The sequence below is a fragment of the Cibotium barometz genome, chromosome 51 (genome assembly GCF_041138505.1).
Source record: "Cibotium barometz isolate CiBa-2024 chromosome 51, ASM4113850v1, whole genome shotgun sequence".
Classification (NCBI taxonomy): Eukaryota; Viridiplantae; Streptophyta; class Polypodiopsida; order Cyatheales; family Cibotiaceae; genus Cibotium; species Cibotium barometz.
In genome coordinates, this window is record NC_141096.1 from 19,796,722 (window position 1) to 19,814,590 (window position 17,869).

The 17,869-nt window shown below is 44.7% G+C and overlaps 1 protein-coding gene across 1 annotated transcript in view; it reads right to left on the minus strand.

Moving 5' to 3' along the window:
• Nucleotides 1-17,869, minus strand: part of LOC147609402 (uncharacterized) — a 111,722-nt gene that overhangs the window by 15,796 nt on the left and 78,057 nt on the right. The window contains exon 8 of the mRNA XM_086787637.1: nucleotides 2,773-2,883. Coding sequence (XP_086643763.1) covers nucleotides 2,773-2,883 — 111 coding nt within the window. The remainder of the gene's footprint in view (nucleotides 1-2,772; nucleotides 2,884-17,869) is intronic.

Sequence of the window (17,869 nt, forward strand, 5' to 3'; positions counted from 1 at the left end):
TGTAAAGAAACATTGGGTGAGTCACGATGGCATACAACAATGCACTAAGCGGACAACCCTGCCGCACAAATTTCCCAAGATACCAAGAGGCTGAAAACTCTCTACCCAAAATGCATTTAGTCGATCCCTCTTCGTAAAGCCAAAAGATGACATTTTCATTCTCGGCCCAAAGTCCATTCTGTCCATTACCCACACTATAAAGCCCCAATGCACCGTATCAAAGGCCTTAGCTATGTCCACTTGCATGATGAGAACATCCTGCTCTGTATACTTGACATCTTCAATGCCAATATATGCATTTGCTATATTGTCACTGATTTGTCTTCTAGGGACAAATTCATACTGCTTTGGATACACACACCACTACACACTCCCTCGTCCTTGATCACTTGATATTTATCATGGATTCACAACTCACCAATTTGCTGCTCAACATGAAGGCATCCATGGACATGCAATTGGCTAAAATGGAGTCTATTATCTATATTTTCTCGTGCTCGTCTCAACAAGATGGAGTCGGCACTTCAAGCATCGAGTATTTTGCACTCCTTTGGATGGAGGCAAGGATGTACTAGATTAGCTTCGCTCCCATTCCGGTAGTCATCATTATGCACCTGCGTGTGGCCACCAGGAGAGACGTAGTTTGCATCACTGACGGTCTCCTTCACAAAGTCTCTCTCCACTGGATTCTCTAAACAGTTCATGCTCGCCTTCACTGGCTCAACATCAAGGAACTACTAGTTTGCCGAGTTCTTCCTCCATGCCTCCTGAAGAATGAGCTCAATCATTGAAGCTTTTGAAGCCTCTTAAGTTCAATGGGAAGATGGAAGGAGAAGTCATCACCGATTGGACCTGCAAGATGGCTGCCACATCGGCAATAGCAAGTGGTGCGTACAGCTTTGACAGGTGCCGCTTTTTTTTGGTGGGAAGGCCACCTTAGGCACCACTCCATGACTTGCTAGGATGACTACTGCAAGGTGGTCTTGAAGCAGTTTATTCCCATAGATTACCAACATGAATTGCAAAAACAGTATCTCGCCCTTCTCCTCTCTCACCGCAGTACCGCAACAACCCCACTATCAGCAGACCCCAGCAGGAAGGAGTACCATAGGCCCTTATCAGAGGTGGGAGATCATCAGTTGTATAGCTGCATGACACATATGGTGAGCTTGCTGCAGAGAGGCCATAGAGAGTACTACCACGTGGTGCACCTGCTGAGTCTATCCACCTGTTTGGTTGTTCCCCAAGCGGCCAGCCAACGAGGAAGAGCCCCTCTCTGCTGTCCCAGACAGTTCTTCTTGTCTCCCTTGATTGCTGCATGGCACATTTGGTGAGCTTGCTACCACGTAGTGCACCTGCTGAGTCTATCCACAGTCTATGGACGGAGATCATACACACTCTCCATGGCCAGTGGGAGAAGCTGTGAGGTGAGTGTGAGCGTATGTGGAAGCGCCGAGAGGCTTTTCTGCCGATTTGGAGCAGTGGTGCTTTCATCAGGGTCAGAGACAACGAGGTTACTTGGCATTACAGGCCACCTGTTTGGCTGTTCCCCGAGCGGCCAGCCAACGAGGAAGAGCCCCTCTCTGCTGTCCCAGACAGTTCTTCTTGTCTCCCTTGATTGCTGTATGCCACATTTGGTGAGCTTGCTGCAGCGAGGCCATAGAGGGTACTACCACGTGGTGCACCTGCTGAGTCTATCCACAGTCTATGGACGGAGATCATACACACTCTCCATGGCCAGTGGGAGAAGCTGTGAGGTGAGTGTGAGCGTATGTGGAAGCGCCGAGAGGCTTTTCTGCTGATTTGGAGCAGTCGTCCTGTCATCAGGGCCAGAGACAACGAGGTTACTGGCATTACAGGCCACCTGTTTGGTTGTTCCCCCGAGCGGCCAGCCAACGAGGAAGAGCCCCTCTCTGCTGTCCCAGACAGTTCTTCTTGTCTCCCTTGATTGAGACCGGTTCATGTACTTAGCCATTTCAGCTACATTTTGTGGTAGCTAATGGAAAGATCTTTTATTTGGTGGGGGGGGGGGGGGGGGGGGGGGGGTTTGCGGGGGCCGACAAAAAGAATTCTACTTGGTTCACATTGTAGCAATGGACTCGGCAAAGGTTTAGGCCATTTTGCTTTGGCCCATTCCTACAGATGTACACAATTTTTGGAGTTGAAAATGTATTACTACAGATTTGTAGAGCACTATGCAAGAAAGATGAACCACTAAATATAATGTTTTTCTGGTCATGTTTTTCTTTAGCTTGATATGTGCAAGTACCTAATACAAGATTCAATCTTTTCTAGGCCCTAAAGTGAAATTTCTTATTCAGACCCTGTAAATCAGAAATTCATAAACAACACTCAGTAGATAACTGAAAGAATGGCTCCAAGTATATCCTTTCCTAAAGATATGTATCCATTACCAAAGTAAATAGCCATTCATCTTCATGTTATTTATTTATCTCATAGGGCATCTTGGCCTTTCGTAGAGGCTAATATAACTTTCTTTCTTTCTTTCTATAAATTTCAAGTGAAAAAGCGTAAGAGAAAAAGAGCACACTGGATTTATTATCTTGGAAACGCTCTCTGTCCATAGAATATTAATTTTTCATTGAAAATCAGAAGTGCCACCTAGTAACATCTTTCTTGGGAAAAAGTGGTACCACATGCAGATATGGCAATATAAAAACACAGTTTCATATGCACACCAAGAAAACCAGATAGTACATATAATCTAAACATTTTCAAAGAACACAAGACGAGACTGTTGAAATCATGTACCTGCCAAGAAAACAAATTCTCAGGTTCTATTTGAGTACAGCGGTGATATAAAGAACGAGCCTTTTCTTTGGATTCCGCTGTCCCAACAAGCACCTCCTGATATGCCCAAGCCTAAACACAAAATTTCCATAGTCAGCTGAAGGCAAAAACTTCATAGTTAAATTGAAAATTTCAAGTTGAATCAATCACTTCTTTACATAAAGTAATAGACCTACAAGTGATCAGAGAAGTGGGAAAGGCTAGAGCTAATGAGAAAAGACAGAATCTAGCTTTCCTTCAAAAAGAATGAGACAGCCTGCTAGCTATCAGACAGTCTAGACTCTAGAGGCATGAATACAGGGGAAGAATACACCTTGTGTAAGAAAAAATGGGATGAATTGGAACTTCAAAATGCTGAAGCTGGAAGGGTTCTTTCTAGAAGGTGCTTCTCTAAAAAATATCAGGTCCCTTCAAAATATTTCTTCAGGGCACCACAGCCAGGACTATATTAAAAGAGTCATGGATAAGAATGGTAGGTGCCTATCAGATCCCAAAGAGTTGGCTCATAAGTGGATTAGCTTCTTAGGGGAAACTCAAATCATGAAGAGGATGACTTCCCTCGGAGATTTAATGCAGAAACCTGGTTGTTCAATTTTATCCCCAAGATGATTTCAGATGATCAAGCTATGTGGCTGGAAAGGGACATACAAGAAGATGAGTGCATGATGGTACTTAAACAGCTGGGTCATGATAAAACTCCAGGTTGTGGTGGTCCCACTTCTGAATTCTTTCTGGAGTTCTGGAATGCGCTTGGGGGATGTGTAGCTACGATAGTTAATAGGGCCTTCAAACATCAAGGATTTGAGGACCGCATTAAAAAAGGGTTGATCAAGCTTATACCCAAGCAAACTGCTTGTGAGCTCCTGTCTCACTGGAGACAAATTACCATCCTTATACAAGACCATGGCAAAAAGTTTTGGGCCATCAAAGTCTCCTGTCTTCTCCAAAAGTTTTGTTGCCTTCACTGGTGCATACCAGCTACTCATCTCATCAAAGACAGCATCTCTACTTACTCGCATCTCATGAGTGGCAGGTTATAACGTCTATAACCTTTCTGTTCCAAAGCATAACCAATGAAGATGCATTTCTTTGTCTTTGGATCCAACTTTTTTCTCACTTCGTCGGGAACATGCACATATGCAATACACCCATACACTTTTAAGGGAGACACACCCGGTTTTATGCCTGTAAACTTTTGTTCATGCATCATACCATGAACATCTGCAGTGGAGATCTTGTTCATAATGTACATAGTAGTAGTTACTGCTTTTGCCCAAAAATAATGTGACATATTCTTCCCACTTCTGCAATGTGTCTATTTTTTCTTTCCGCAACACCATTTTGTTGCGGAGTGTACCTGTATATAAATTGTCTCTTGATTTCCTGCTTTCTCAAGAAAACTTTTCTTCTTCATGAAGTAAACCCACACTTTCCTAGAGTGATCATCAACGAATGTAACATAATACCTTCGACCTACAATCGTTGCAGTCTTAGTCAGTCCCCATACATCTGAATGTATAACATCTAATTGCCTTGCACTAACATTCTTTTCATGTGGAAAAGCATGTTTAGCTTGCTAAACAAGCTGGCATGGTTCACATACTTTATGTATACCATCAGTCTTAAACTTTGACAAACCTGCAAGAATATTTTGGACCTGCATAGACTTCAGCCATTGTATATTCACATGACCAATGTACTTGTGCCATATATCAATATCTGCAATGACACATGTTCCATGCACAAACATGATGCCTTTACATCAGGCATGTTCACATCCAAAGTAAACATCCTACCATTTCTGTTACCCTTTCCAACCAAGCAACACTGATTTTTGAACTCTTCCACAAAACATCCTTGAGGATTAAACCTCACTTATAGACCTTGCTCAATCATCTGTCCAACAGAAACTAGATTCTTTGTAATATTTATAACATAAAGTACATCTGCTAAGTACTTCATTTTGCCATCCTGCATACGCAATGACACTTTACCAAGATGCACAGTATCATCAAGTCTACGTAACCTAGTTTTTCCATTTTCTACATGTCTCTAAACCACTCACCATGACTGATCATGTGGTTAGAGGCGCCAGAGTCCACATACCATATATCTTTAGATCCTGACACATCTCCTGTTGTGGAAGTGAGCATGTGCTGCATCACAAACACCTACTCACTTCTACATCACCACCCAATTTCCTTGATGATGCATAGTTGCCTTGCTACAACTTTCCACTTTTAATGTCATTCTGCTTTTTAGAGTCGTCCTTTGCCATGTGCCCTGGTTTGCCACAATAATAGTACTCTATGCTATTTGCACTCTCATTTCTTTGCCAATAACCTTGGCTCCTTTGGCTCCCCTTGTCTAGACTAGCCTCTTTCACCTGTGTATGATTGCTACTACTGCTACTGCGAATCATTGAACTGTTGTTGTCCATAATTCTGGTTTCCATGTCAGCCACCACCTTGGCCTCGACCACGACCTCTACCTCTGCCTCTACTTGAATTTGAGTAGAAGGCATGTTCTGATGTGTTCTTGCTTCGTGAAGAAGAATCCTAACCCAGAGGCTTTTCTTCTATGATCAGCATAGACAGTAAGTCCTAAAAGTTGAAAACATTCTCCTTGACTCCAATGGAGGTCTTAAATGGCTTGAACTCTTTGCTAAGCCCATTCAGGCAGACGCTCACTAAATCATCATCTTCCACTGATACATTTATAGACCCAAGGGCTTCAACAATACCCTCCTTAAAGCATACTCATTGATAGTCATGCTTTTCTTCTCCACATTATGTAGTTCTTGTTTTAGCTACAATGTCCTTGCCTTTGTCTTGGTCTCGAATATCTGCACCAAGTTTTGTCATGCAAAGACAATTCTTAACCAGAACTTCTCGAACTGTCTGAAAACACCTTGCAATGACCGAACGGAGTGGAGTCTCATGAAGACTTTTCAAAACTTACTAAACCGTGGAAGGTAAATATCTCTCAAAAAAGCTGGGCCTGGAAGTCTAGATCTCTGTGGGACACAGGTCTACCTCATGTTTTTGTGGAAAGTACTAGTGGGGAGGGCCAGCCCCTTGGCTATAAACTTCAATTCAGGGGAAATGACATCCAGTAGATGCCCTATATGCAAGACTTGCAAGGGAGATGGTTGGCATGGCTTATGGAGCTGTCCGGATCTCAGACACATGTGGGCCCATGTGAGGGACTCCTCCTGAGGATCACCAAATACACAAGCATAAACAAGATTGGAGAAACCAAATAAAAGGGGTGCAAGCAAGCTCACCACCCAACCGTATGTTCACCTCCGCAAACCTCCCCCGAGCCAAGGACTAAGGTTCCACTCCCACATGCCAAGTGTCTCCTTCAAGCTATCAAAGTCTGAGGGAATCTGGGTTTTAACCCAACTCCTACCAAACATAACTATCATAACATAGCAAATCCTCATACCTAGGGGATATCATACCTCCCTATCGGAGACTCCTAACTATTAGGCACCACAACTGAGTCTCCTTCAAGCTATCAAAGTCTAAGGGAATCTAGGTTTTAACGCAACTCCTACCAAACATATTCTAGTAGCTACTGCCAAAACCATAAGCTCGGTAGTACCATAGATAGTCTCGACCATAGGGATGTCCCTCGGGTTCCGAATATAGTACTGACTACCTTCCACCCTAAAAAGTGGAATGATCCCTAGGTCTTGGTCTAATCAATGGAGCTACTAGCGCACCAAATGAAATGCACATCGGCCCGACATAGCCCTCTCGAGGAATCATATAAGTCAGCACAAAACTGGGTAAAAGATTCACCCACCCCAATCCTAGCAACCCTTCCGATTTCCTTGTCAAGTCTTGTGTAACTCTGTCTACCATAGGGTAACTATCCCCCCCCCACAAGGATAGAAGATAGCAAGGTTAGAAAATATAGACACCCAGAAACTCTACATGTTGCAGATCCTAGCATCCCATCCCACTAGGATACACACCATTTAAAATTTCCTTGAGACTTTTAAAGTCGAGTCAAGGTGATCAATCCTTATATATACCTAGATGAATCCAGGAACATGCCCAAATTCACCTTATAAGAAAGTGCAATTTATAACCTCATTGTAGTCATCCACAAGACAATAAACCATCAACTCCATCATGCATAGTATGGACTAGATACTACCAAATCCCCACTAATGTCATCAATGCCCAATAGTGGGTGTAGAACTTGGTATCAATATATGCTCCCATCACCAAGCAACTCCCCCGCCCCCCCCCAACGCGCGTGCACGCACACACACACACACACACACACACACACACACACATAAGAGCTTATAACATTCATACAAAGGTTTGTGTATTGAGTTTTTGTCAGAGCTCCGAAGATGCAAGGCAGACTCCACTAATGAAACCTAGCACTAAGGATCATAACAAATAGAAAGAATTATTACAACAAAAAGGTAGTTGATAGGGCATATGCACCACTAAAGAGAGAAATAATTAACACAATATCAACTGGCCACAACTTGGACGAAAACTTCACAATGTGAAATTTGCATGTCCGCTAATACAACATAGAGATATACCTAGATGAGTCCAGGAACATGCCCAAATTCACCTTATAAGAAAGTGCAATTTATAACCTCATGATCAATCCTTTCCCAACTAAGTCTTGGTGCACTACACATCCACCCCATGTCACAGTCCACCCTAAAGGTAAACCATTGGAATAACAATGAAATAATTCACACAAGTCGACAACTCTCATCCCTATGGAGCTTGCATTAGGAAATATACCATGAGATCTATCCCAATCCTGAGATATTCCGACTATTGTTAGACAATCTCATCCTCCCCTAGTTGGCTCATCCTCATAGGCCGAGACCCTCAGATCCAAACAAGCCTGTGTCAACAAACCTACTCAGCAAAGAAAACATTTGCGGAATTCCACATTGATGCGTTCTAGTCCAGTGTTTCCCATACATCTAACTTAACCGTAATAAACCACAATTAACATCGAATAAAAGGGTACCAACACATTTAAACACTTCATAACCAATAATTACGAAGTCTTGCTAAGTTTGTCTTAATGTAAGAGGTGATTCTTCCATAACCTTCTATACTAAAAATATCGCAACTCATAAAGAATTTGACAAAGGTGCTTTAGTAACTCTTGATCCTTGTGAAAATCAGGAGGTTTGACGCGAACTGAATTTCCATCAGAGTCTACCAAAAATAGCAACTCTCCTAGATTCTAGGAGTTGCATGCTTAGGTCCAGGAAGGCTTCGTTGTAAAGATTCACTTATTCATGGTTTGTTCAAATGATTTGAGCATCTGGTTTTGCCTTCGAAACTACTCATCACTCATCTGGGCATTCTGGTCAATTCGACCACCCGAGTGCTAAACCAATCATCTAGGTATCTGGTCTATGACCACCCAACTGAAAACTTTGGACGTTCTCCCGTAAATAGAAATGAGCATTATAGCTTAACTAGCCACTCAAAAGATATAGAAATCACAATTCATGCTCCATGAGCTATTTGATAATTACCAACTCACATATGGAACAGTTTTGAGCAAGACAATGATCAATTTGAAGAACAAAGTAGGAGGCTAGTTACATGCCTCCCCCTTAGAATCTGTCTTGGCCTCAAGACAATGAATGAAGTGCTTTATGGCCGGACAGCTTCTATATAAGCTGTGAGTATTTCAAGATAATCCTTGAAATACTCCTTTGGCATCCATTTAGCGTCCATATGAGTATAGTTTTGAAACTTCAAGAGGAATTTTCTGGTGATGTTCCTTCCTTCCTAACCATGTGAAAGATAATCTGTTCTGGTTACAATATCTCTTCCTAACCATGTGAAAGATAATCTGTTCTGGTTACAATATCTCTTCCTATTCATCCACTTCCGATGGTTCCTCCATAACAGGCTCCTCTAGAGGTGGTCCTACAAAGGGTTTTAAAAGGTAAACATGAAAGGCATTATGAATCCTCCAATGATCTGGAAGTTGCAACCTATAACAAACATCACTAATCTTTTTGTTGACTTGAAAAGGTCCATAGTTTCTAGTGGCTAATTTAGGAATTTGGTGCTCTTTTTCTTTGGATTTTCTGAGTCTAGTTTTATCAAACTTTAACCAAACCCAATCTCCTTCCTCAAAAGTAAGAGTTCTTCTATGCTTATCAGCTGCTTTCTTCTGTTTGGCTTGAGACCTTTGTATTGCTTTGGTGATCTCAGCAAAAGCTGTATCTATATCTCGCACGAACTCATTGGCGTGGAAAACTTCTTCTTTGGTTCTAAGTACAAGTAATAAGAGTGGCTTGCCATAAATGATCTCAAATGGAGCTTTACTTGTAGAAGTGTGTACTATGTTATTGCCATAGCAATACTCTCCCAAGGTTGGTTGGGAATTGGCAGTGGCTGCAAAAGTCCAACTGGTTTCCATCGATCAAACTTGACCCTTTGACAGATCAAGCATTCCCTAATATACTGCTCAAGATCTTTTCTCATACTTTGCCAAAAGAAATACATCTGGCTAAAATACCACGATGAGCCATGTAAGGAGGAGCATGACATTCCTCCATCACTTTAGACCTAAAATTCTTTGTCACACATAACCTGTCTTGCATTAACAGAAATCCATCCTTGATGGCATGAGAAGTCACTATTTCACCATGTTAGGAGAAGGAGAGAAGAGTATTCATCAACAATCTAGAGGTTCTCGATGTTCTTTGACGGTGTCTTTTTCAAGCTATGAGAAGATTCAAAGGTACAAAGAGCTCAAAGTAGATCCAGAGATTCAAGCTTTGATGGAGAGAAGAGCTAAAGCTAGAGCTGAAGCTAAAGTCTTTGAAGACTTTCTTACTGAGAAGGCTGCTACGATTGATGGTGTTGCTGCAACGAAAGCCTTTGATGGAGAGAAGAGCTAAAGCTAGAGCTGAAGCTAAAGTCTTTGAAGACTTTCTTACTGAGAAGGTTGCTACGATTGATGGTGTTGGTGCAACGAAAGCCTACCTCAACATGAAAGCAGTCTTCAGAAAAGTCAAAGACCATGAAATTTACTTCACCCACCATCATTAGAGGAGGTAGTCAAGCTATAACCTCGAAGTCCCACCATACCCAAACCGCCTCATCTTGTCCTAAAAATCCTCACAAGGACAAGGAGAAAGCCAAAGAACCACAAATGTCCATGGTGGCTAATTCACCTAAGGCAGTTATGGCGAAAGGAGTAGCGGTTCATGAAGTAACTTCACAAGTTGCTGCCAAGCGGGAGTTCAAGCCCGAGAAAAGAGCGTCAAGTTTGATGCTTTTTATGGTAAGAGAGATTCTCAAAAAGCTATTTCTTTTATTAGGCAATTCGATGCTGCTTTTGGTAGTTATGCAAAAAAGTCCAAGATCACAATGCCGAGAATGCACTTGAAGGATGCTACCTTGAATTGGTGGCTCAAGATTGTTCATGAAGAGAAAGAACCCAAAACATGGAAGGACTTCAATGAGATGTTCAATAAGAAGTTTTTACCTTCATCCTTCGAAGCTGATGTGCAGTAGGAATGGGATGAATTGAAGCAAAAGCAAGGTGAGAATGTTGAAACTTATATCAATAAGTTTGCTGCAATCTCTCTCAAATTCACATCTCTCAATGAAATTCCCTCAAATATGGAGATGAGGAAGTTTATCCATGGATTACATCCAACGCTTCGACAGGCGGCCAAGATGACAAAACCGGACACCTGGGAAGCAGGTCAAGATACAGCCATAGAAGCAGAAGGATTGCATATGCCTTGGACAATTGGGAAATCTTACAAAGAAGGCTCCCAAAAGAACAAGGCCAAGGTGTTTAACCAAAAGAAGTCAGAACAACAAGAGCAGAAACCGAAGGATGGTGGAAAACTACCTCTGCCATCCAGAAGGAAGCCGACGTATCAACAGCTGACAAAGTATACCAAGGAAGGAAAATGCTTCAACTGTGTGGAGAAAAAGGACTTATGGTTGGCTAGTGCCCTAGTAAGCCAAAGAAGGAGAATCAACCGCAAAAATCACCTCAGGTGAATGCTCTCCCTAAAGAACTCATGCAACTGGATGATACTCCTTCAAAAAAGAGGAAGTTGTTTATGGCTTGGAGCAAGGTTGCCAATCAACCTGTTCTTATCCACTTTGATACTGGTGCTACTCACCATTATTTTTTTTATTTTTTTTTTCCGGAAAAAAGATCCTTCTATTAGTTAATGAGAAAACGCCATATGGCTACAAAGCTCACCTCGCAAGGAGGGATAAAACACAATGAACACCTGAGCTCCCCCCCGTGGCTGGCCGCTCTCTGGGGGGGGCTACCTAGTAATACATGAAGGAGGTGAGAAAAGCCAAACTGGCGGCCGATAGTGCCAAATGACATCCTCGTCCCTCGCGGTGAGGAAAGGGCCAGGCTGCCAAGTGCGGAGGAAAGCCTTGCGGCGCCCTCTCATGCGATCCGAGTCTCCCTGGAGTTTCCCCCAGTGTCCTCTCAAGGTGTGGATGATGTCCACCCAGAGGGCCTGTATGACCTCCGCCGGTGGAGTCGTCTGGTGGTCAATGGCCTCCCTGCATCGGGCTCTCCATATGTGCCAGGCCGTCATGCTGCTGATCAACTCCCATCTCTGCCCGACCCCCTCCTGAGAGGCTGCCGAGGAGAAGTCTGGCGTCGGAACCACCGCCATCGCCCTGTCAGAGACCTGGATGGTCACACTGCCAGGAGCGTCCTCATATCCAAGTGCAGGGCCGCTATCCGTGGCCCAAGCTACCGCACCCCATGTCACCAACATCTCCCCTGGAGAACCTGCAAAAACCATCCTGAGAGCGCGCTGCCAGACCTGCTGTGCCTGTGGGCAATCCCATAAGCAGTGCCGCTGTGACTCCTGTGCATGATCGCACCGAGGGCAGGACGCTGGGTGTCTACCAAAAGCAAGCCAAGCCCCCACAGCCAATCCTCTATGCGCTGTGAGCCAGAGAAAAAGTGTCACCTTCCGGGGACGGAAGCTGGCCCAAAGGCGCTGCCAGAAGTCCCTAAGAAAGGCAGGGGAGAGCCCCTGTCGCCGCCAATGCTCGGCCGCTGCCGGGGTGCTCTCTATCCTGTGTCTCTGAATCCGCCGCCCCAGCCTCGCTGTGTACTGAAAAAAGGGAATGGCAGGGCTGGTAGGGGCCGAGTAGGGATCTCGCCAAAACCACTCCCCTGGGTCCCACTGAAGGCGAACAAGAGGCTTGCTGTCCCAAGCCCAGAGTCTCCAAGAACAATCCTCCCCTATCGAGGCCGGTGAGGGGTCTACATACCACTGTCTCTGATGAAAGCCGACCACCCGAACCCTCTGAAGGATACAACCCTGGAACCCATCCAAATCTAGTCGTGACCTCTGAAGCTGGCCACCCTCTCCCACCTCGAAAGTGAGTGGGGCGACTCTCTCCGCTGTGCCGCAGACCGCTAGGAGGATCTCATGCCGAGTAAAGACACCCATCCACTGTGGAGGTGAAGGGTCCTGTACTGGGGTCCTCCACTCCCGGGGGATGGCCGCCTCAATATCCTGTCTCATCAACTCTCTGCCCCTCATCCCACTGAGTCTCCTCTCCTGAGCCTCTGGAGGCAGCTGCTGAAAACATATCCAGTCGTCTAGGGACTGGGCTGGGCCGGAGCTCAACGGGCCCCACGACACGTGAGACCGCGAGCCAACCATATGGCCACTGGGGAGACGAATCAAGGGGTTCCAGATCAATGGCTGCCTCAGGCGCTCCTCATCGGTGCCCGGGGGAGTCTGGAAGAGTGCCGGCCTCAGATGCGCCCAGGCCCTCAGAAGGCTGGCTGCAAAACGCTCCTCGAAGCCAAGGCCCACTCCTCTGGAGCGCTGCTCCGTAAAGATCCACCTGATGCTGGGGTTCCAGAGGCCGCTAAGAGACGGAGTGCGGCTGAGCATCCTGGAAACAAGAAGCTCCTTCCACGGCTCAACACCTGGCAGGAGACCACGAACTACCAGCTTGCCAAGCAAAGCTCGGCTTTGGCAAATAGGATCTACAATGCCCAGGCCGCCTCTCTCCCTCGGCTGAGTGATCACAGCCCATGCCACCTTTGCCCTAGCGGGTCGCCCATCGCCTCCGGACCAAAGAAAGTTCCTGATGAGCCTCTGCACCTGGCCAATGCACGCCCGAGAGAAGGCCCAGCAGGAAGTGATGTACCACATGGTAGCGAGCAGAACCTGGTTGGCCACCACTACGCGGCCAGCCAGAGATAAACGAGCAGTACTCCAATACAGAAGCTTCTTCCGAATGCTCAGAAGAAGGGGGGCTATCTGCTGCTCCGGAGAAATATCAATGCCCACATAGCAGCCCAAATAACGCACTGTAGTGCCGGGGGGCAGCCACTGAAAACCATCAACTGGCCTCCAAGTCGGGGGGGGGCATAGAACTGACCCACAGCCCACACGACTTGTGCCAGTTGATCAAAGCGCCCGAGGCTCTGCAAAACCTGTCCATGGCTGAGGCGAAGCGGCGGAGGTTCTCCTCACCTCCCTGAAGATAGACAGCAGTGTCATCCGCAAACTCCGAGTCTAGGAGCTCCTTCGAGGTGCGGATGGGAAGCTGGAGGCCCCTCAAACCTGTATCCTGTGCCGTCAAGAAGGTGCTCATGGCCTCCGCCACAAAAAGAAAAAGAAAGGGCGCCAAGGGGCACCCCTGCCGCACCGAGCGCGAAAGCTGGAACCTCTCTCCGCACACACCCTGTATCAGCACCTGGCTATGAGCCGAAGTGTAGAGTGCAGATACCCCACGGATCCACTGAGGGGGGAAGCCCATCCTCTCCATAGTGCCTTCCAAGAAGGCCCAGTCCACCCGATCATATGCCTTCTCGAAGTCGAGAAGGAGCACCGCCAAATCCTCCTGCCGAAATCTAGCCAAGGCCGTAGCCTCCCAGAAAGAGAAAATGTTATCCAGAATGCTCCGATCCTGGATGAAGCCTGTCTGCGTGGAGTGGATGATGTCCGGAAGGTGAGGCTGAAGCCGCCTGCTGATCGCCTTAGCTAGGACCTTGTAGGCCCTGCCTAGCAAGGTGATCGGTCTCCACTGTCTAATCTCCAGTCTGTCTCCGCCCTCTTTGGGGATCAAGTGAATCAACCCCTCTGCAATGCTATCCGGCATGACTCCCGTCTCCATAATCTCCTGGAATGCCATGCTACTCACCATTATATCCATCCTTAGATCATTAAAGCTCTCAAACTTCCTAACGAGAGGTTTGGCACTCCGGAAGCGTCAAGTGTTGCCTTTGAAGGGATGCAATCTCAAATAACCCCAATCCTCGGAAAACTTAGGAGTGAGATAAGGGAATACGTAGATCAGGAGAATTTTGTTATGGAAAAACTGAGCCATTGTGATGTTGTACTTGGTATGCCTTGACATAGGAGAGTTGATCTAGCCATTGATTGGGACCGAAGCAAGTTTAGGTTCCCTTTCAAAGGCAAGAACGTATCTTTTGATGTGAGAGTTGAAGGAAACTCTATTCCCATGATATCCCATGTACAAGTTTCCAAAGCAATGAAATCATCTCTTTCCTCATACTTGCTTTTTGTAAAAGAATCTAAAAATAAAGAATCTGAGCCTAAAGAGTCCCGATCTAGTTTGGATACGGAGAGGATTGATTTCTTAAAGAGGTAGGAAGATTGTTTTGCACATTCTTTACCAGATGAACTACAACCAGAAAGGCCAAAACATCATCCGATTGACCTCATCCCTGGGAGTTTGCCTCCAAACCGGCCACCTTACCATATAAGCCTAGCCTAGCAGGAGGAGATTATGAAGCAGGTAAATGAGTTATTGGAAAAGGGTTTGATTAGACCTAGTTCTTCACTCTTTTGCTCTCCAGTATTGTTAGTCCAAAAGAGGGATGGGTCTTGGCAAATGTGTGTGGCAACAAGATTACTATAAAGAACAAGTTCCCCATACCTAGAATTGATGATATCCTAGACAGGTTGGATGGATCCAAAGTGTTCAGCAAGATAGACTTGAAGAGTGGCTATCATCAAATAAGGATTGCTCTAGAGGATGTGCACAAAACAACGTTCAAGACTACCTTTGGGCTACACGAATTTCTTGTGTTACCCTTTGGTCTCACCAATGCCATGCCACATTTAACAAGATGATGGATAAAATCTTCAGAGCCCATTGTAAATTCACAGGTACTTTTTTTTATAATATTTTACTACACTCTAATAATGAGGAAGAACATAAAAAGCATTTGGATATTGTTTTTCAAGAATTGAGAAAGCACAAGCTTTCTGCAAATGGCAAGAAGAGTGAGTTCTTTCTATCATAAATTCACTATTTGGGCCATATAGCGTCCAAAGATGGGATTCAGATGGATCTAGACAAGATCAAGGCTATTATGGAATGGCCAAAGTTGACCAATGTGCATGAAGTTAGAAGCTTTTGAGGCTTTGAAGTTTTATGCTAGTAAAGCACCAGTATTGATTATTCCAGATTTATCCAAGTTGTTTACTATAGAATGTGATGCTTCAAGAGTGTATTAGTGTAGTCATAAACCAAGAAGGGCATGCAGTTGCTTATGAAAGCAAAGATTATAAATTCGGAAAAGAATGCTCCCACGTATGAAAAGGAATTAATGGCTGTCATCCATGCTTTGAAGATTTGGAAGCATTTTCAGGTGAATGTAATCTGTGGACTGGCCGAAAACTCTATCACCCTGGTGTTAGGGGTCTAAAACCTCAAGCCTTATTATTACACTTATATGGTGCTTAGACCTTAGGGGAGATGCACCCATTCATATATACTCATACCTCTTCGTATCCTCACGTGCATGGAAGTTATAACCATCTTCATATTAGTATCGGGCAAGAGAGATTAGCCATCTATCATCTTTTTCATGCAATAGAAGCTATGGTGTTCTGAGCAATGTGCACGCCTAAATGTTCATGTTGGCAATTGACTGCCGACACTTGGCAATCTTGTGGGTGCCCGTCGCATCTCTGGTGACGATGAAAGGGTGCCTTTGAAGATGACAATGGCATTTCACGGTTGCTTGCCGATCAGGATAGTCTTGCGTGTGAATTATGGTGGTGTCAATCGCCTTGCTTTTTATTACCACAGAATTGCCATGCTCACCTCGTGTTGGTCTATGGTTGAACGTGGATGACGATTCCCATTCCCTATCTACCCAAGTCCAATGAGTGGAGAGCCATCCGCTAGGAATTCCAAGAACTAGAGCCTGTTCAATTGAAGGCGTATGCTAGCAAAAGCGCATTTGCCATGTGATAACATCAGCTGGTCCACAAACTATGGTGGCCATAAGGAAGCGGCAAGAAGGAAGTCCAGATAGCCATGTAGTGATGGAAACGACATGAAGTTGATGTGGCTGATCGGTGTTGTGCCTGTAAGGCTTGTGTGGTTGCACCCGAATCTTGAGACAAGGGATACCGCGCGAGGCCAGGAAGGAGTGATGAGTCCCGAGTAGTTGCAAGCACACAGATGACTAGCTAGTGAGTAGCCGACCAGATGTCCTCTATCAATCTTTGTTCCGGAACGAGATCAACTTGCTTTTCGGATTTGGGCATCAACTTGTGAAGGAAATTCACGATCTAGAATCTGCTCGTGTGGTCCGCGACGAGTTCACCACTTCCACATTGGCTTCGACAGCCATAAGCAAATTATGCAAGGAGCGTGCAGAGGACACTTCCTTCTGGGACATAGTAGCCAGGAGTTTCATAAAAAAGGTTTTTTAAACGCGTTTCGAAACGTTTCATAGTGAAGCCCAGAAGTATGAAACGGCTCGGGTACCCGCGGGGGGGGGTGGGGGGGGGGGGCGGCGGACACATGTTACCTTGATCTCATAGGCTCAAATAAATTGCAAATTAGAACTTTGAAGACTGAAGTCTGAGACATGTGAAAACTTAACACTCTTTTCACACTCACGAGTCACATAGCACAACTTAATAATTTACGATTTACAACTTACAAGTAACCAAATGGCAAAAGGAGTCAGGACCAAAGAGTGGCAATCCATAAAATGAGAAATGTCACATGATACATCATAAATGTCACATGCCACATGGGCTATGGCTGAAGCAATTGAGAGTATGTCACATGTGACATGTGACTGCCACTAACACCATACATGAAAGAAACTCAAAAAAATCTAAAAATAACAACACTATCCAAGGCTCTAGCTAGTAGCCTCCAATGTCAAACATGACATAATACATCATACATGTCAATAAATCATAAATGAAAATGAGAATGAGTCATGACTAGGTACTAAGTAGATACTAGACTCTGAGAGCCTACTCATCCTCCTTTGCATCATCCAACCTGTAGGCTGCTCGCACAGAAACGCACAAAAACGGCAGCCAAACGTTTTTTTAACGTGGATATTGCAGTTTTGGGGGGAAAAAATTATCCAAAAAAAACTCGTTTCAAAAACAACGAAACGTTTCGAAACGTTTCGTATGCCTCAGGAACAGCGAAACGCGTTTCATTGCTACTATGTTCTGGGAGGATGTGAAACGCGTTGAGGGTTCAACTCTTGTTTGTAACAAGAGTGGCCACCAATCTTCTAGAAGAAGGAAGGTCAAAAACTAATGAATTATGAATACAATTCACACTGTTTTTGGCACTTGGGAGAGACAGGGTAACAATGCAAAACACTATTAAGTTTCAACAAAGGGGAGGGCTTCTATTTATAGGAAAAAGTGAGCTTCTAACCAAGCCAACTGATTCTAGAATTTTCCAGATCAGTTTGGTCAATTTTTTACCATTTTTAGGTCAATTTTACTCACTTTTTGGATCTAGTTGAAAAAGGAGAGAGGAGAGATAAAAATATCCCATTATTTGGGAGTTTAAAACTCATTCAAGAATGTGAAACAGGCGCCTCCTTCATGAGGGAAATTCCCCCATGCAGAGGTGTCAAAAATGCATCATTACTTCTAAATATCTCCCTTTTTTAACTATTAACCTTGTCCTTAGTCAACTCTTCATTTTTGGGAGATTTTTCTTTTATTTCTTCATTTATCTCCTCCCTACATTTGGATGAATCTTAT